Genomic DNA, 19,913 nt, shown 5'->3' with positions numbered 1-19,913 from the left:
GTGACAGATTTTGTTTAGCAGGGACATCCCCCAAGCATCACTACCAAGTAGGTGACCAAGTGTTCAAACGTCCAGGATTATGCAGGACATCTTATTTGAACTACCACACCCTGTTTGTTAGAGAAGGAGGGGAGGGTTAGGAGCAGCTAGAGAGGTGGCTCAGCTGTTCAGAGCACTGGGTGCTCTTCCAGAGGTCGTGAGTTCAATCCCCAATAGCCACACAGTGGCTATCAACCATCTGTAACTCCAATTCTGGGTGACTCGATGCCTTCTTCTGGCCTCCATGGGCACTACATGCGTGTGGTGCACTGACAGGCAGGCAAAACATCCATACATGTAAAACAAGATTTTAATTTGGAGGTGGAGGCTTGAGACATGGTGTTGCTATGAAGAGCCACCATGGCCAAGGCAGCTTAGGAAAGAAAGCATTCAGTTGGGGGTTTACAGTTGCTGTGCATCACCAGGAAGCGTGACAGCAGGCAGGAAGGCTCGGCGCTGGAGCAGTCCTGAGAACTTACACTCCCATCAAAAGGTAGAAAGCAGAGAGAGCCTGGGCCTGGCCTGGGGTTTAGAAGCTTCAGAGCCCAGCCTAGGGACCCATCTTCCCCAACAAGGCCACACCTTCTGATCCCTCCCAAAAGGTTCCACCAACGGTAGTGCAAGCATTCAAATACATGGATTTGGGGGGCACCACTCTCTTCCAAAACACTGCACAGGGGTTCTTTAAATAGTCCTCAACCTCACAGAGATCTTCCGTCTCTTGAGTACTGAGATTAAAGGCCTGTTAGGCTAGGCCTAATCTTTTTTTTTTTTTTCATTTAAACAAACAAACAAAACAACATAACATAATAAAGAGAGCTGGGCCAAACAGTTCCAAGACTGAAACTCCTTAAGCAGGAAGGTAAACAACTCAAAATAGGAAGTCCTTGAAACTGACCAAATTTGCCAGGACTCTTCCTGCCAGAGTATGCAATACAAGCCAAGAGTGCCTCTCAGAAGAGCAGAGCCAAGCTGCAAAGAGGATTCTGAGACCCGACCATCGGCCTGGAAGAAGCAAAAACAGCCAAGCTGCCTAGAGGAGGTTTAGACCAACTGAGGCACCTGGAAAGGACCCTCCCCAACCTGCTGAGCTGCCTGCAGGATGTGTAGTGAGCTCCAGGTTCCTAGTTTTTGTGAGCTGTCACCCATGTTGGGGTGGGCCTTGGTGACACAGCTGTCTTTGAGTCATTTCTGCTCCTGGAACCCCTCACCCACATTCCTATAAGTAACCCCAATAAAACCCATTGGTACGCCAACTTGGACTCTGCTGGTATCCGTATTTTAGTCTGCTGTGGGTTTCCTATCTGGGTTGAGTAGACATGTGCATGTTGAGTCTCCACAGGAAAAGTTTTGTCACACAGCAGTGGTGCACATCTTACACCTTTCTTTTTTCTTTTCTTTTCTTTTCTACCTTTTTGTTTGTTTGTTTGTTTGTTTGTTTGTTTTGGTTTTTGGTTTTTCAAGACAGGGTCTCTCTGTGTTAGCCTTGGCTGTCCTGGACTTGCTTTGTAGATCAGGCTGGCCTCGAACTCACAGCAATCTGCCTGGTGCACACCTTTAATCCCAGCACTTGAGAGACAGAGGCAGGTGGATCGCTGTGAGCTCGAGACCAGCCTGGTCTAGAGAGTGAGTTCTAGGACAGCTAGAGCTACATATGGAAACTCTGATTCAAAATTTAAAATATAATAATAAAAGATAAATAAAAAGCAAGAACCATACCTTAGGAACCTGAGCCTATCCTTTGATTTTTTTTTTTTTTTTTTGAACTCCTGGGATTTTATTTTTCCTTCCTTCTTTGGAGGAAATTCCTACAGGGCTCACCCTTAGATTCCAATCCACACCCAAGGTGGAGGTGGGGGGTGTCTGTCCTCACTTCCAGTCGAGGCTCTCAGAACCAAATGAGCAGTAACAGCAGGAGCAGGAGGGGCAAGGCTGGGGCTTGAGCCACTCTGCAGGACCAGGTGTGTGCCCAGCTGCAGGACCAGGTGTGTGCCCACCTGCAGGCCTCAGTGCAGGCCCACAGCCTGGATACCTGCTGTTGCCTCTAGAGCCATGCACTTATTCCTAAAGCATGCTCACCCCAGCCCATCCAGCAGAGGAGGGGTCACATGTGGGACCTCCTGTCTGGTTCATGGCCCCCCACACCCCACCCACCACACTCTAGAAGGGAAGAGCCAAGGTTTTGGCTGCAGCCAGCAATTTCTGGAATGCCACCCAGTGAGGGCATCGGGGACTGGATCAGTGGACAACAGAGTCTCACTATCTTCTTCTTCTTCTTCTTCTTCTTCTTCTTCTTCTTCTTCTTCTTCTTCTTCTTCTTCTTCTTCTTCTCTCTGTGTCTCTCTGTCTTTCTTGCTGTGTCTCTGTGTGTCTCTATCTCTGTCTCTGTCTCTCTTTTTGAGGGGAGATAGGGTCTCTATAGCCTTGAGTGCACTATGTTCAAAGGATGGCCTTTGAATTCCTGATCCCCCTGCCTCCACCTCTGCTAGGATAATCTCTTAGTGCACTGCATAAAGGTTGTCTTTGTACGAGTCAAATGTTGACTTTTGTTGCAGCAGAGAGCTGAGTACTGTCCCTGGACTTTCGTATTGTTATTTTTATTTATTTTTTTATTTTTGAGACAGGATTTCTTTATGTAGCCTTAGCTATCCTGAACTCACTTTTGTAGACCAGGCTGGCCTCGAACTCACAGCAATCCACCTGCCTCTGCCTCCGGAGTGCTGGGATTAAAGGCGATTAAAGGCATGCACCACCGGTCTCAGTGTTTTGTAAACACACTTCCCTCACCTTCTGAGTGCTTTAATAGAGCACTGACAGCCTATAGCTAGGCAGGAGAGGAAATGCGGGACTTCCCGGGTGGAGATCGGAGCTGTGGGAGGGACTGAGAAGTGTGAGCTTCAGCAGCTAGACCCGGAGGAAGTAAGGCACACAGGGACTGAGGAGAGGTAACGGGCCACCTGGCAAACGTGGCTAGAATGAACGGATTAATTAAATTATACAAGCTAGTAGGGAAGAAGCCTAAGCTTTCATAAGTAAATATAAGTCTCTGTGTCATGGTGGGTCGAGAAAGTCGACGCTAAACCTCCCAAGTCCTGGAATTACAAGGTTCACTGTGCCCAGTTTACCAGGGCTGGGAACCAGCTCGGGCTCCTCACGTGCTGCACCAGAACTCTGCAGCATCCTCAGAACAGCAGGGAACTGAAAAGTGTCCTGGCAGCCAAAAGAGAAACTACATAAATGGCGGGAAGGGGCGCCTGTGGCTATAGTCACCACCAGCCTCTGCCTTTGAGGCATGCTATGAGCATCTAGATACATAGTGATGTCATTCCAATTAAAATTCAATTCATATCCATAAAGAAAAACGGGGGCCAGCCTGTGGATGTGTTTTTCTATGCCCACTCTTGCTCTGAATAATGACACAAAGGCCTTTATATTTATTAAGTGCCTCAGGCTGTATAGCTTGGCAAATACTCAGCTATCCTAACTTGACAATATTGCCCTGGCCTACTTCCCAGTCACATGACCTGTTACCTGGCACCTTCCTTCTTCATCCATGTATGGATGGAGAATTTTTCCAGTCCCCACCCGAGACCCTCTCTCTGGGCCCAGAAGTCCCACCTTTTTTCTCCAGCCCAGCTATTGGTCATTCAGCTCTTTATTTGACCAATCAGACAGTGATGGAGAATTACGTTTTACAAAATACTGAGTCAGGAGATGCTTCATAATAATAACAATACCAAAATATCAAACTCTGGACTGCAACCAGATCTCTGAGTACAGAAATCAGCATTTGAATACACCGTGCACAGAAACATCCTCCAACAGGAGGTGGATCAGTTATAAGAGTGCCTGCCTTGCCTAGGATGCATTAAGCTGTGTTTTCCACCCCTGGCTCGGCACATGCTTGTATCCACAATACTTAAGAGGTGGAGGCAGAAGAATCAAGAATCCAAGATTGCCAGGCGCAGTGGTGCACGCCTTTAATCCCAAAACTCGGGAGGCAGAGGCAGGCAGATCACTGTGAGTTCGAGGCCAGCCTGGTCTACAAAAGAGAGTCCAGGATAGCCAAGGCTACACAGAGAGACTCTGTTTTGAAAAACAAACAAAACTACAAAAAAACAAAAAAGATTCAAGATCATCTTTGGGTGGTGTTAATAGGCCAACCTGGGCTATGTAGGACCCTTCCTCAAAAGCAAAAGGAAAATGCGGCAGTGCCTGCTTCAGACTACTAAGAAAAATCTAAAACAAAAATGCCAGGCAATGGTGGTGTGCACCTTTAATCCCAGCACTCTGGGGGCAGAGGAGTTGAATCTCTGTGAGTTCAAGGCCATCCTGGTCTACATAGTGAATTCCAGAACAGCCAAGACTACACGGGGAGACCCTATCTCAAAAACACCGCGAGTACATGAGTGCGTGTGTATGTGTATGTGTGTGTGTACATATATGAAGACTATCTGTGGAGAGTTATGCTGAGTGACTTCACTTTCTTCTCCCTTGTATTTTCTGATTGCAATAATCAATTAATATGAAGCCTTACTGTCCGGTTATTTGTTTGAGTAACCTGGAATGACACAAGAATTTGTGTGCATGCACACACATTACCATGGTGCATACCTATGGAGACCAGAAGACAACTTGAGAGAGTTGGTTTTCTCCCTCCAACTTGTGTGTCCTGGGGATGGAACCCACGTTGTTGGGCCTAGCAGCCACCCTTGCCAACCAAACCATCTCACCAGCCGGCCAACATTTTTAGACTTGACTTATTTTTATTTTTTAAGTGGGTGAATGTTTTGCCTGCATGAGTTGTCTGTACACCATGTGCCTCCCTGGGGCCCACAGAGGCCAGAAGAGGGCATCAGATCGCCTGGAACTCCTGACGTTACAGAGGATTGTTGCCATCATGTGGGAATCCAACTCAGGTCTTCCGGTAGAACAGCCTACACTCTTAACCCCTGAGCCATCTCTTCTACCCCTGTGGAGGGTTTGGGGGCTTTTGTTTTGTTTTGTTTTTTGGGGGGGTGTCAATACTGTGTGCCAGCGAATGCCTAAAGAAATGAGTCAGTTTCCTACTTTTATTTGTTTTTAAAGCCCAGGATCACTTGGAACTCAATATGTAGCCAGAGATGACCAAGAATGAGTTAACTGCTGAGTGTGGAGGTTACAGGCGTGAGCCACCAGACCTGCTTTATGCTGTCCTGGCATTCTACCAACTACACTCAGTTCCCATTTCCCTCTCTCTCTCTCTCTCTCTCTCTCTCTCTCTCTCTCTGTACAGTGTCTCTCCACATAGGCCTGGATGCCCTGAAACTCACTAGTCTATGTCCAGCACCATTTTCCTACCTTAAATGAGGTTCCTACTTGCAGTGCTCAAGAAGGGTCCTGCACACTGAAGAACTCAGTGACACTTAGTGGCTGAGTGTCCACACCCCAGCACCTGCTGATGGATGCCCAAGCTATTCTTCTTGATGGACAGGGAAGCCTGGGCCTTTGGGTGGCTTGCTCACGTCACACAGTCAACAACCAGCGACACAGGACTCAGAATTAAGGATAGCTCACCTCTGAGGAACCTCTCCCTACCCTTCCAGAGCACCATGACAAGACGAAGCTGAGCACCTAGAGGTGCATTCCCTGAGGACACCAACCACCCACCCCAGCAGTCCTGCCTCCAAGGCCTGCCTAGCTTCACCTGGACATTGGCAGCTCTGGGGACTCCACTCACGTTGCCAGGCATCCAGGTGGAGGTACCTACTAGCCACACACCTGGCCAGAGCTTCTGAGACAGATACATTACCTGAGATGAGCTTGGCTTATGTCAAAAACCCAGGAGTAGGGCTGGAGACACAGCTCTGAGCTTAAGAGCATCCACTGCTCTTCTAAAGGGCCTGGCTCTGATTCCCAGCACCCAAATGGTGGCTCACAACTGTTTCAGAACTCCAGTTCCAGGGGGAATCTGGCACCCTCTGCTGGTTTCAGATGGCACTGCATGCGTGTGGTGCACAGACATACAAAAAGGTGAAACCCATATAAAATAAAAATAAATAAACATAAAATAAATAATATTAAAATTAATTTTAAAAATTTAAAGCCCAGGGGGTGGTTGATTGTTTTCCTAGCACGCACACAGCACCAAGCAGGATCATGGTGGTGCACACACTCAGGACGTAGAAGCAGGAGTGAATAAGGCATTCCAGGTCCAGGTAATCCTCAACTACTTAGTGAGTTCCAGAAGCGCCTGAGCTACTGGTTCTCAAAAAGCAAACTGACATGGGTGGAGGGTGGGAGTGGAGGAAGAAGTAAGAGGTTTGCTGAGTCAAAACCAATCCCCAGGTTCCACATCGATGTGGGATGGGCACCGAGGCCCAGGAGGCTAAGTAGGGCTCTCTAGAGTGAGCTGCCTGGCTGAAGCAAACCTATCTGCAGTCTCTGGATTCAGCGAGTAAGATGGAGGGTATTCGAGGAAGTCTCCCGACGTCAACCTGGGGTCTCGCACAAATGCCCGCGTGCACCTGGTCATATGTACGCCGACATTAATGTAAACATGCATACACATGCAAATGACACAGAATGGTGCGCGATGAGGCAGTCTGTAGAGGGCCTGAGGGAGGAGGAAGACGTGAATTGGGATCCAGCATGGGAGCCAGGTTCAATAAGAGACACTGTCTCAGAAGATAAAGCCGGCGGCCCTGCAAGATGGTGCCCGCCTTTAACGCCGGCATTTGGGGACAGGAGGCGGATGAACTTCTATGAGTTTGAGGCCAACCTGATCTACATATTGAGTTCCAGGACAGCCAGGGCATATTTTTCATTAGCCACGTAGTATTCGTCTTTAACCCCAGCACTGGGGAGGCAGAGACAGGCAGATCTCTGTAAGTCCAAGGCCAGCCTGGTCTACAGATCAAGCTCCAGGACAGCTGGGCATACATAGAGAAACCTTGTTTTACAAAATTAATTAATTAATTAAAGATGGAGAGCAATGGAGGAAAGATGAGCTATGTGGATCTCAGGGCTCCACACACAAACACACGCATAAGCATCCAAACTACCTGCATACACAGGTGCACACCACACACACAGCTAAGTGGCAAAGGCTAAAGGCTACCTTTTTTTTTTTTTTTTTCTGACACGGGGTTTCTTTGTATAGCCTTGGCTGTCCTGGACTCATTTTGTAAACCAGGATGGCTTGGAACTCACAGAGATCCACCTGTCTCTGCCTGCCAGAATGCTGGGGATGACAGGAGTGGGCTAAGGCTACCTACTTGACATCCTCTCAAAGGTCTACCTGTCCCTCCCCCACTCCCCCCACCCTGCTCCAGACACCCTCACCATGAACACAAACCACAGGTGCCACATGCAGCACTGGATGGAGTTTTATTTTAAAGTCAAAGGCACAGCCTAGAGGGGCTGAGGCAGTGACAGTGGATGGCCAGCCCAGAACCTCAAGGTTCTACCTGCAGCCAGAAGCAGCTGTGCCCATGAGGAACGGGTGAGTGAGAGAGGGGCTCCCAGGGAACCCCTATCTCCTTCTTTAGCCCCACTAGGGGAGAAGCCAGTGACATAAAAGTGATGTATCTCAGAAATGCTCTAGAGGTCCCCAGGGTCTCTCTCTCTTTCTCATACCCAACGTAAGTCTTGGGTGGACATAATTGCACAGGGTCCATAAAGTGACATATTGATGGGTATCCCCTCCCAGCGGCAACGCCCCAGGAAAGCACAGGCTCGGGGGCTCCTGGTTTCTTTCCCATGGCAAGTGCATACTTAGGAGCGGGATAGGATGCCCTTCCTTAGCAGAGTACCCCCTGGGAGGGGCCTTCTCTCCTGATGAGGCAGCAAGTGGGTAGGAGGAGCCCCAGCCCCACTCTGATCAGGACACTTAACTTCCCTGCGTCCCTAACTCTAATCTGGTAAGACGTTTTTTAAAAAAATCTCTGCTTATAAAAATACTTCTGCTCTGCTCTGTGGGGAGGGGAGGGCAATTCCTGGGGACCGGAGTGGGAGTCGCTGGCAGCACCGGGCTCCCGGGTCACAGCTCCAAAGGGGAAGGGGGTCACAGTGGCGGGAGCTAGGAGGGGGACAAGGGGCCGTTGGCTCGGCGTGGTGTCCCCTTGGCGGCAGAGGCTGGTAGCCGACCCGAGGAAGCAGGCACTGGAGAGGCACGGCAGGTGGCGGCCGCGCTCCGGAGCTTCTGCTTGCGCCGCTTGGCCAAAGGCGCATTCTCCACGCTCTTCAGAAAGAAGCCCTCGCGCTTCCCTCGGTTGAACGCCTAGGAAAGGCGGGGGTGAATGTCCCAACCCGGTCTGATTTGGCGGCCTGATCCTCGCTTTGGGGCGCATTCTATAGTGCCCAGATCTACAGGCCTTATGCCTCCAAGGCCCAGAGGTCAGAGCCCCTTACCCATCAGAGACAGGGCTCCGCCCACCAGCGGCCCGCCCCTTACCATAAAAGTGGCGTTGACCCCTGAGCGCACTGCTGGCCCGGAGGACTCCAGCACATCAGGCGTCCGGAGCGGAGGCGACGAGCGCGCGCTGCCGTCTTGAAGCCACGAGCTGCTTCGCAGCCCCTCCAGCTTCAGCCGCTTGGCTGGGTCCACTGTCAGTAGACCTGGTGATAAGGAGAGGCATGCTGGGAAGAAAGACTCACTCTGCTCCTGCACCTGTCCCTGATCCAGGGACTCACATAAATAATCCCATGGCCTCCCCTCCCTAAGCACGCGCCAAGTCCTCCAGCTCCGCACCTCGGACCAGCTCCTTGGCTTCCTCCGACACTCCCTGCCAGGCTTCCCCATCCAGTGAGAAGCGCCCTTCACGGATCTTGCACATGATCTCAGCTGCCTGGCTCTGGCCGCCTTGGCCGGAGGCCCCTTGGAAGGGAACCTGCCCCGACAGCATCATGTACTAGGAGGAGATGAAGGAGTGAGACCGGTCCAGACTGCAAGGCATCCTCTGCAAGGCATCCTCACCCACCCACTGCGCCACTGCCTTCTCCACTACAGGGACCCAAGAGGGATGGGCCCTCAATCCGGTATCACAGAGATCTTGCTTTGCATCCGGACCTCAAAGACACGGCTACTCCCACTAAACCGCCTAGTCCCCTGTGCCCCTCAGGAAGACTAACCCCGGGCTCCTCAGAGAACCTTACCAGAATGACACCCAGGCTCCAAAGATCGCAGGACTCGTCGTAGCCCTGCTGTGCCAGCAGCTCAGGGGCCGCGTACTGCAGCGTGAAGCAAGGCGTCTGCATGGGCCCCGCTGGGCTCTGCGGCCGTAACCTTGCGAACCCGAAGTCGATGATCTTCACTGGGGCCCCAGGCGTGTCGTCCGCGTATAAGATGTTCTACAGGAGGGAAGTGGGAGACAGTCAGAGGCAGGGCCTGGCTCAGGTGCCAGTCGGTCCTGGCCACCGCCCGGATCCCGCACCCACCTCCGGCTTCAGGTCGCGGTGCACCACGCCTGCCTCCTCGTGCATGAAGCTCACAGCAGACACCAGGCTCCGGAGGATCTGGCTGGCCTCCGACTCGCTGAAGAGCCGCTTCTTGCGGATGCGCTCCAGCAGCTCCCCGCCCCGCAGCAACTCCAAGACTAGGTAAGTATGCAACTGCGGAGGGCGCGGCGGATCACTGCCACTACCTGCCGGCCCAGGTATCTCGGGAGTCCCCATATTCCACTCCTGGACAACCCCTCCCCCCTCCAAAAAAACAAAACCCTAACTGCTTCTTAGTACCTTTTTAAATCCAAGATTTAACCCCGTCTCCTTAGCCCCGCCTTCTGAGCCTCCATCCTCAGCAGTGTCCCGCAGACCTCAGGCCCTATGCCCCTCAGATCCCCCTTCTGGGGTCTTCTTCTTCCCTCCTTCCCCTCCCCCCCCCCCACGCCATAGGCTGCCCCTAACAAGCGCCGGTCACCTGATCATGGAGCACCTCATGCAGATTCACCACGTTGGGGTGTGGCTGGCACAGGCGAAGGGCGGCCACCTCGCGCTGCGTGTTCTCCTCCAGCCTGGGGACAAGGCAGGAGGGGTTACAGCAGCCTACTGGGCCCTTTACCCCAGGCCTCTCTGAGGGCTCGGCCTCCAGCGGGCTCCCACCTGCGGCTGAGAATCTTGACAGCAAATTCCTGGCCGCTCTGGCGCTGACGACATCGCCGACACACGGAGAAGCTGCCCTGGCCCAGCGCGGGCTCTCGAAGGTCCAACTCATACTGCTGGAAGAAGGGTGAGTCCTGGAGGCAAAGGAGGCTGTTAGATGCTCACCCTGGATCTGGGTGGCCACGTCACGGCCGACCACCTCCACCCAAGTTACACTACGAACAGCTAAGCCGGTGGAACCTGTCCAGAGCGCCCCCCTCAAACCCGAGGACTCAAAAAAAAAAAAAAAAAGGCGCCAATACCACCGCCACCTCAGGCCAGCCCACCTGCATCATGGCACTCCTGGCAACTGCTGCCCTGCCAGGCCTGTATCCAGCACCAGGTGCCTCTAGCACATCCGTCATCACTGCGTTGTTGTGGTCGAAGAGGACGGATGGTGCCACGAAGGAGTAGCCCTGCAAGCAGGAGTGTCAGTGTCTGGAGCGGGTGCTCGTGAGGGCTGCTGTGCAAGCCAGTGCTGCTGAGGGGTGAGTTCATCCGCAACGGGGCAGCTAGGGGTACTCTTACATCTGGGCGCACACAGCCTATGTGGACACATCTTGTTTCGCCTTGATGTATAACCACTTAGGGCCATGTCTACCCTCCTAGTGTGTGACACCCCCACTTTTCTCATCACAATGACAATCTTCTACCCCCAAAGTACCTAGCACAGACTAGTGGCCCAGGACTGTACACAAGGGCTGTACCTATTGCCAGACACACTTAGCTTAAAGTAGTTCAGCAATATCTGCTAATGGTGGGGGTGGGGTGGGGGTGGGGGGACGACAACTCTCTATCTACCCTTTCATACCAGACATTGGCCTCCTCTGCAGGGGGCCCGCAGAGGGAAGGCAAAGAGGATAGAAAGTCAGTCTTTGCCTTTCACATAGACCCATGTCCTGACAATTTCAGAGTTTTGTTTTTCTTATTATTTTGTTTATCCCTTGTTTAATTGTTGTTGTCTTGAGTTTGTTTATTTGTTTTGAGTCAAGGTCTCACTCTGTAGAACAGGCTGGTCAGAACTCACAGAGACCCCCCCACCTGGCTCCACCTCCTGGGATTAAAGATCAGGGCCACCATGCTCGGTCTTTGCTTTGTTTTGAGATAGGGTCATGTTATGTCGTCTTGGTAGGCCTGGTACTCACTATGTAGCCCAGGCTGGCCTCAAACTCACAGCTGTCCTCCTCCCTCAGTTTCCCAACACTGAGATTACAGGTGTACATTACCATGTGGCACTACTGGTTTCTTTAAAGCAGACTCCATTCCCCCCCCCCCATGCCTAGATTACATTATCGACGCTCAACACAGAGTCTCACTCTGTTGGCTTCAAATTCTCAATCCTCCTGCCTCGGCTCTCTGAGTGCCAGGATTACCAGTGTAATACCATCATAAGTGGCTGGATCCATCATACTCAGTATTGATCTAACTTTATTTATTATGTTTAAACTACATTCTACAGGCTGGGCCTGAGCCCTAGGCCTGGGGGACAAAGGAATTAATTCCAGTCCCTAGGGTCTTCAGACCGACCCTTCATGACAAACCGCTCAGCAGTAGGTGCTAAGCTCAAGGGCAGTGCTGAGGAATAGAGATCCCAGGAAGCCAGGTGCTTTGACCAATGGGGAGCTTGCCAGGTGTCTACTCTGGGGCAGGGAAAGTACAGAGGTGTGCCTGGGAGCCTCTGGAAAGTACAGGGGCACTGTCTGGAGCAACGGCCAGCAGCGGACACTGGACTACATTACCCTGGATGCCGAGCCAAGGCAAGCCTTGTCATTCAGCCCCGAGGTAGAGCTGTGGTGTAACCATAGCATCTCTCCCCTGAGTGCCTATGTAGCAAGAGTCTCACGTATCCCAGGCTGCCCTCAAACCCCGTATGTAACAAAGGATGACCCTGAACTCCTGGTCCTCTTGCCTCTAGTTCCTGAGTACTGGGTTACAGGTGGCAGCATCAGTCTGGTTTATGCAGTGCTGGGACTGAACCCAAGCTTCACATATGCAGAGCATGCTCTCTGCCAACTGAGATGCATCCTCAGCCCTTAATAATTGAAGGCAACATTTTAAAATTTATTTATTCTGTATGTGTGGGTGTTTCACCTGCAGGCATGCACGTCTGTGGACCACATGTGCAGTGCCCACAGAGGCCAGAAGAGGGCGTCAGATCCCCTAGCACTAGAGTTGCAATGGTTGTGCACTACCTGTGGGTGTTGGGAATTGAACTCCTGTCATGTTCAAGAGCAGCCACTGCTCTTTTTTGGTTTTGGTTTTTCAAGACAGGGTCTCTCTGTGTTAGCCGTGGCTGTCCTGGACTTACTTTGTAGACCAGGCTGGCCTCGAACTCACAGCGATCTGCCTGCCTCTGCTGGGATTAAAGGCATGCCAGCGCTTTTAACCACTGAGTAATCTTGCTAGGCCATAAAGGAATATTTATACATAACAATGAAATGGTGGGATGAAAGGAAAGGAAAAGCCTGGCCTGGAGGCACAGGCCTATATTCACCTACTTGGGAGACTGAGGCAGTAAAGTAGAAAGTTCAAGGCCAGCCTGGGCAACTCCTCAAGACCATATCACAAAATAAATAGCAAAAAGGGGCTAGTGGAATGGCTCAGTGGCAGAACACTTCTTAGCACACGTAAGGCCCTATTCTAATCCCCAGTATATAAAGGGGAACAAGGGCTGGAGAGATGGCTCAGCAGTTAAAAGCCCTGGCTGCTCTTCCAGTGGACCTGAGTTTGAGTCCTAGCACCAGCATGGTAGCTCACAACTGTCTGTAACCCAGTCCCAAGGGATCTGAGCCCCCTCTTCTGGCCTCCTTGGGCACCAGGCATGCTTATTGTATATAAACGTATAAGCAGACAAATAAATACACGATAAATGAATAAAAGTTTTAAAAGGGCGAGCAGATGTTAACGTGAAATGCAAAGCCATCAAACACAGCTATTGGGGCTTTCAACTGACAGCCTCAGGCACCCCTAGGAAGTGGACAAGTCCCCGGGGTCTATGCAGTGACCTGGGCAGCACATCCTCTATATCCTCCATCTGGGGTCTGGTGGCTTCCCACTCACCTGAAAGATCCTAGGGTCCCCAGGTGGAGGGCTGCCAGCAGGCGAGTAGACAGGCTCCAGCCGAGTGAATTCCTCCGCGAAATTCCCCACATCCAGCTCTGAGCGGATCTGCGGCCGAAACGGGGCTGGGATCTTCCTGGCAGCCAGAGCAGCCCAATCCAGACCCTGGGGAGGAAAGAGCAGGAGTGACAGGTGAGAACAGGTTGATCCATTCTGCTTCCTCAGCTACACGGAGAAGGGCCTTTGAGGCTGTGCCTAGCCTTGAACAACCGCTGCATAGTGACCCGGGCCTGACCTGAGTTACTCCATTTTGAGTCTAGCTGCTGAGAAAGGAACGACGTTACATCTCGTTTCTACAAGCAAAGAACTGCCATCTGCCAGCACAGCCAGAGGCACAAGCTCATAAATATTTGTATCTAATATTTAAGGACACCTGGGAATATACCAAGCCATGAGCTGGGGGCAGATCTCGGGTGGAAGAGCGCTTCTCTGTGTGTGCCCAGAGCCCTTCTTAGTCTAGTCCTCAGAATATGTAACGTGGGCACCCCTGCGACCCTAAACCTTGGGAGATGGGGGCAGGGCGTCATCCTCAGCTACACAGGGAGTCTGAGACCCTGGTGGACGTCAGGAACATCAGACACAGGGCATGTCACGTGTCGCCTGGAAAAGAGGCCCTTCGCCCAGGACTATGAAAAGAAGGATCAGAAGACCAAACCATCACACCACACGGCATGTGGACCAACAATTGGAGAATTCACATTCATAATTTCGATGAGACAGCTCCCTAGATAAAGGCTCTTGCCACCAAGCCTGACACCCTGAGCTCACTCCCAGGAACACACATAGTGTTAGGAGAAAACCGGTTCCTACAAGTTGCCCTCTGACCTCCACTCGCTTGTCCTGGCTTTTGGTTTCTTGAGACAAGGCCTCTCTTTATAGCCCTGGCTGTCCCAGAACTCACTGTGTAGACCAGGTTGGCTTTGAACTCATGGAGATCTGTCCTCCTCGGCCTCCCAAATGCTAAGACTAAAGACACAAACCATCATACCCAGCGCAAAAAAATAAAATAAAATAAATAAAAAGATTGGAATAAAAGAACCTGTGGCCCTGGGCATGATGGCTCGTGCCTTTATTCCCAGAACTCAGGAGGCAGATCAATGTGAGTTCAAGGCCAACCTGGTCTACAGAGCAAGTCCAGAACAGCCAAGACTACACAGAAAGACCCTGTCTCAAAGAAAAAAAAAAAAAAAAAAGAACCTGTGGCTGCCAACAGCTAGTTACCAAGTGACACTGGATTACCTGGTAGACGTGAGCCAGTCAAACTGATGCCGCTTATGAATTTATTGTCACTCTGACGCTATGGAGAGATGCAAATGAACCCATCTGTTTCTGACATAACATTCAGTGAACAGTCGGAGGGCAGGATACGGAGGCCCCAGTCTCCTCAGGCTACCCTCACTGGGCCACTCCTCAAGAGCGAAGGTGCCGACACTGGAGTAGGCAGCCTGCCTGCCCCGTTCCCTCCTTTTTCCCCTTACAGAGCTCCCACTTGCCACACTGTCAGCTCCTGAACCTGTAAAGGAAGTGACACAAACAAGCTGGGCCTGGAGCTCAGGGAGTAAGAGCACTGACTGCTGCTCTTCCAGAGGATCCAGGCTCAGTTCTCAGCAGCCTGCCAGCAGCTCGTGGTCTGTAACTCTAGCCGGATGCTTTGCTCTGGTCTCCACAGACACTGCTCACACATGGCGCACAGACAAATACAAATATATAAATATTCCTAAATAAAGAAACACTTTTCACTGGGCGTGGTGGCGCACGCCTTTAATCCCAGCACTAGGGAGGCAGAGGCAGGTGGATCGCTGTGGGTTCCAGGCCAGCCTGGTCTACAAAGTGAGTATAGGACAGCCAAGGCTAACACAGAGAAACCCTGTCTCAGCTTCTGGGAGTGAGCACCTGCCCTTTTATGTATGTTAGCGCTAACATAACACAAGTAACTAGCCTTCTGCTAGCACCCATTTCCCTGTCTGTTTTTAACAACATAATCCCAATACAACCAAGATGCGCCATTTTACAAACACTTCCTGGTAGCTGGTTGTGCCCAGTAGCTTGCAAGCAAATACTGTCAGGTGGAGCCCAGGAAAGTGCGATGAAGGGAAGGTGAGTAGCTGGTAAAAGCCCTCCCTGCCCTTCCTCCCCCTGCTTCTTGCCTGGGAAGCAGCCTAGGTAGCAAGAGCTTCAACAGTCCCGTGGAGTCACAAAGCAACCCCAGGAATGAGTGACATATGCTAAATATGGAGGAACCAAAAATAAATAATAATATAAAAGAGCTTGGACTCTCAAAGACAGCCCAGTGTGGACTTCTTTCATGTGAGGAGAAGCTCTTCCTCACCACCACCCCCACTGTCTGTACACATATGTATGTATGCATACATGCATGTATGCATGTGCGCACGCACACTCGTGCTCGGACACACACTTGGTTGTATGAGTGTGGTTCCAGGTAAGTGTGCATGTGCAGCAACCTCCAAAGAGCTTCTCCAAAGAAAGGGCAGAAGGGAGGGGACCCCAGTTCCAAGTGGCATGCTTCAGATATTTTGAGGCTCCTGCAGAATGACGGGGGAGCCCTCTGCCAGCACCCAGTCTGAGCTTGGGGGTGTTCCAGAAATCCCCTGAAGGAAGTAGACCCTGTTCAGCTGCACCCTGAGTTCCACTCCTGCCTATACCTCTGCTTTAGGGCCTTGCAGACCTGGTCTGAGCGTAACCCAAGAGGCCCTCCCCAGGCTGGAGAGCCCCTGGCCCCAGGGAACACCTGCAAATGCTGCATCAGACTGATGCCTAAAGCAAACAGAAGAAGGCAGCACTAGGAAAACGCCCGCCCGCCCGCAGTGGGGTCTAGTGAGAAGGCTCAGGCTCCGTGCCAGCTCCTGCGTTCTCGGGGAGCTGCCCAGTGAGAGTGGCCTGAGGGCGGTGGGGGGTCTCCACATTCTGCCCTTTGACCCCGTATCGTGCGGAACATCAGAAAAGGGGGCAATACATGTGTGCCTCCCATGCTGCAGGCCAGCCTTCACAGGCGTAGGCTATGGGAGGTCGTAGGTTGAAGCCTCACCTGGAAAAAGGGGTGACTCTTGACTTCCTGCGCACCCTGGGGACCTGCGCCCAACCTCTTCTTCGGGTCCTTGCACAGCAGCCGCTGTAGCAGGTCCTGTGCCACAGGCCCAATCCGGAGGGGGAAGGGAGGGGAGCACTTCAGGATCCGTCTGGGAGGATGGGCGGGGTGTCAGGGGGCAGCAAGCCCCCTCCTAGCCCAACCCAGGCAGGCCCGCTAAACCTCCGCTTCCCTCCAGGACCCGTAAACTTACCGAGACACCTCGGCCTGAGTGTTCTTCTCTCCCTCCAGTGTGAAGGGCGAGGCCCCTGTCAGCAGCTCGAAGAGCAGGATTCCCAGGCTCCACCAGTCCACAGCCTATAGGGCAGAGGCTGAGTGAAGGGCCTCATGCGCATGAGCTTGGCGTCACCCCTGCCCCCTTCACCGGGACAACCCACCTTGCCATGACCAGACTTGCTTCGGATGATCTCGGGTGCCATGTACTCGATCGTGCCACAGAAGGAGAAGGTCCGCTCTTTCTGTGGAGCCGAGAGGACCCATTTGGATGCCTTAACCTCTCCCCTGCCCCAAAGGCCCTAAAAGGCTTAGAGCAGAACTTGCTCAACTGTGGATGATGCTGGGGGGAAAAAACAGTGGGAACCTTTGTACCATCCACTCTGCAGCCCCGCCCTGCCCCGGGTGCTGATATGGAGGGAGCCGGACAAAGGCTTGGCTGGGAGCATCAGGGGCCAACTTTGCCATCCACCCACCTCCTCTGTCAGGAACTCCTTGCTCAGCCCAAAGTCTGTAAGGACGATGTGACCTTCCGTGTCAAGTAAGACGTTCTCCAGCTTCAGGTCACGGTAGATGATGCCCAGCTGGTGGGAGCAAATGGGGCACTGAGTGCCGGCTGCTAGATGCCCCTACCCAGCCACAGCCCTTCGGAACCCCACTGGGGATAAAGAAGGTGCCCTGAAAATCTTTAGCCTGCAGGGTGATCTCCAAGGCAGGATGAAGCCTGGGCAGAGCTAGCTATTAGATATGAAAAGCCACTGGGTCCAGGCATGTGAGTTCATGCCTGTCATCCTAGTTAGTACCCAGGAGGCTATGGCAGGAGGCCAGCCTAGGCTAGTCAGCGATTATCACAAGAATAAGATCCTCGCTAAGGCCAAAAAAACAAAAACAAAAACAAAAGGAAGGAAGAAAGAAAAGAGAAAAAGAAGTAAGGGCTGAGGCTGGCTGTGACCGGTTAGTGGAGCGCTTGCCTAACATAAGGCCCCGGGTTGGATCCCCAGCACCACATAAAAGTGGGCATGGTGACACACGCCTGTAATCTCAGTACTACAGAGACAGGGGCATCAGGGTCAGAAGTTCAGGGTCATTCTTGACTACATAGGGATTTCAAGGCCAGCTTGGGCTACATGAGATGGTGGGGAGGGGGTCTCAGGGCTAGGGGGGCCACTTAAACAAGGTGCCATTGAGGTGGCTCAGCAGATAAAGTGCTTGCCTGGAAAGCCTGACAGCCTGAGTTTGATCCCCGGAACCCATGTAAAGGAGGAAGGAGGTAGTTAACATTACAGAATCTGACCTACATACATGCTGTGACACATATGCACCTACACACATCACACATTCACGCAATAAATAAATAAATAAATAAATAAATAAATAAATAAATAGAAACAAGCCACTGAGGGTATAAAGCAGGAAGGCCCTGCCGCACAGACCCCAAAGTCTCCAAGAGTAGTGGTGTGACCAAAAAGCCCCATTTCAGAGGCCTTGGGAACTGAGGTCTGAGGTCACCACTTGAGGAAGTCGGTGAAGGTATGCCTAAGTTCCTGTTGGAGGAAAGCCCCTTCCAGAAGGCTCTGGAGTAGGAGACCCTTCCAGATGGTGCTATTTCATGCCCAGAAGCCAAGGCTCTTTCAAGGTCCCCACTAAGGTCCCACAGGAAGCCCCTCATTAGGCCCAGGGCAGTGCCCAGAGAGCAGCCAAAAGCCAGGGCCTTCCCTTACCTTGTGGAGATGGTCCAGGGCCAGCACAATCTCACCCCCGTACACTCGCACCTCAGCCTCCTTGAAGTACTGACGCTGGTATAGGTGGGTGAACATCTCACCACCGCTCACATAGTCTGGGGGTGCAGGAGAGAGGTTGAGATGCTCGCCTATAAGGTAGCCTAACTTAGCTCCCATCCCCCTCCAAAGCCGGCATGGGAAAGGCCCTCACCCAGGATGAGGTGCAGCTTGGCATCCGTCTGGAAGGCGTAGTGCAGTGTGACCAGGAAGGGTGCCTGGCGTACCAGCTCCAGCACTGAGCGTTCGGTGCGAGTATGCTCCTGGGTCTTGGCGCGCTGCACCAACGCCGCCTTGCGTAGCACCTTCATGGCATACAGCTTGCCCGCATCGTGCCCACCCGTCTTCCGCACCAGGAACACCTTCCCATACGCTGTGGGAGCAGCAAGCAAGCGAATGGAAGGTGGGCTGTAAGTGCGAGGGCGGTGCAGACTGGTGGGAAGAGGAGTGCAGGGCTGCAAAAGGCTGACAGAGCCTTCTAGGGTGAACATCTCCCTGGAGGGTGTTCAGCTAAGCCTGAGAAGCAAAGTGCAGGGGAGCTTGCAACTCCAGAAGACCTGAGGGGCGGGAAGGAGGCGGGGCGCGTGCAAACCAAGAATGATCAGTGCCGAGAAAGGATGAAAACGCTGGCACCCGAGGCAGAGGCGCGCTTCCAGACAGCGGAGGGGTGTGCAAACCCGGACTCGAGAATTTGCAAAATACAAGAGTGAGGCTCGCAAGGGGAGAATGGGAGAAGCTATGCAAAGCTTTTGGGAGAGAGCCAAACCCCCAAAGAGACTAGGAAATCGCGGCAGGGGGATTCACGCACGCTCAGGACTTTGCAAAGAGGAGTCATGTCAACGCGGACGCCCTACAAGTGGGTATAAAACCCTGATACGGTAGGGCGGGGCGTGCAAGGGGAGCTATACCGGGAAAGGGTGGGGGTACCTCTCCATCAGCCAGGCCCAGGCCCAGGCCCAGGCGAGTGAGCGGACAGAAGGCCCAAAACACCATGCCAGGGGCACTAGCCCAGTGAAAGCAGTTTCTCACCTCCTGTGCCCAGCACCTTGAGCAGCGCGAAGTTCTCCACGCTCACCTTCTCTTCGTGCCCCGTCAGGTTGGCTGCGGGCACAGGGGGGCGAATGAGTCCAGCGGGTCGCTGACTCTTGCCACCCGCCCAGGGCAGCCGCATCGGGATCCCGCACCCACCTTCCGTGATCTGCAGCTCCACCGCACAACTCTCGTCTTCATCCTCGTCTCCCATGGCGGGCGGGTCGCTGGGGCCCGCGCGGCTGGGGCTCCGGGCGGCGCCGGTTACATGGCGGCTCCGGCCGGGGCGGGTGCTTCCTGGTGCCGCCTCCGGGGCCGAGCAGGCGCCGGCACCGCCTCCCGGCTCCCCGCCCCGCGCGGCCTTAGTCAGGCGGCTGGAACGTGACAGAACCGGGATGCCGGTGGGCAGCCAGAGGCGATGGCAGGGTCTCCCAGGCCCGGGACTGGTGAGAGCCATGCAGGCCCCGTGGATGATACCTGGCCACCCCTAGAGTAAGCCTCCAATCCAA

General features: G+C 52.9%; 1 protein-coding gene and 1 long non-coding RNA gene across 2 annotated transcripts in view; one reads left to right on the top strand and one right to left on the bottom strand.

Moving 5' to 3' along the window:
* The window catches only part of LOC311586196, an 86,174-nt gene that overhangs the window by 7,778 nt on the left and 58,483 nt on the right, over window positions 1-19,913 (top strand). The gene's annotated exons all lie outside the window — the stretch shown is intronic.
* RPS6KA4 (ribosomal protein S6 kinase A4) lies at window positions 7,389-19,723 on the bottom strand. Its single transcript, XM_084773792.1, has 17 exons — window positions 19,564-19,723; window positions 19,405-19,476; window positions 18,530-18,748; window positions 18,319-18,434; window positions 17,074-17,181; window positions 16,762-16,842; window positions 16,578-16,681; window positions 16,325-16,475; window positions 13,219-13,383; window positions 10,446-10,574; window positions 10,120-10,253; window positions 9,938-10,031; window positions 9,457-9,630; window positions 9,175-9,369; window positions 8,771-8,930; window positions 8,474-8,637; window positions 7,389-8,299 (listed from the first exon to the last, which is right to left on the bottom strand). The coding sequence occupies exons 1-17, from the start codon at window positions 19,616-19,618 to the stop codon at window positions 8,099-8,101; spliced, it is 2,322 nt and encodes a 773-aa protein (XP_084629918.1). The 5' UTR covers window positions 19,619-19,723; the 3' UTR covers window positions 7,389-8,098.

This window comes from Acomys minous, assembly GCF_964271855.1.
Source record: "Acomys minous genome assembly, chromosome: 2".
Classification (NCBI taxonomy): Eukaryota; Metazoa; Chordata; class Mammalia; order Rodentia; family Muridae; genus Acomys; species Acomys minous.
Note: the sequence above shows the minus strand (reverse complement) of the source record. Positions and strands in the feature narration are given on the sequence as shown.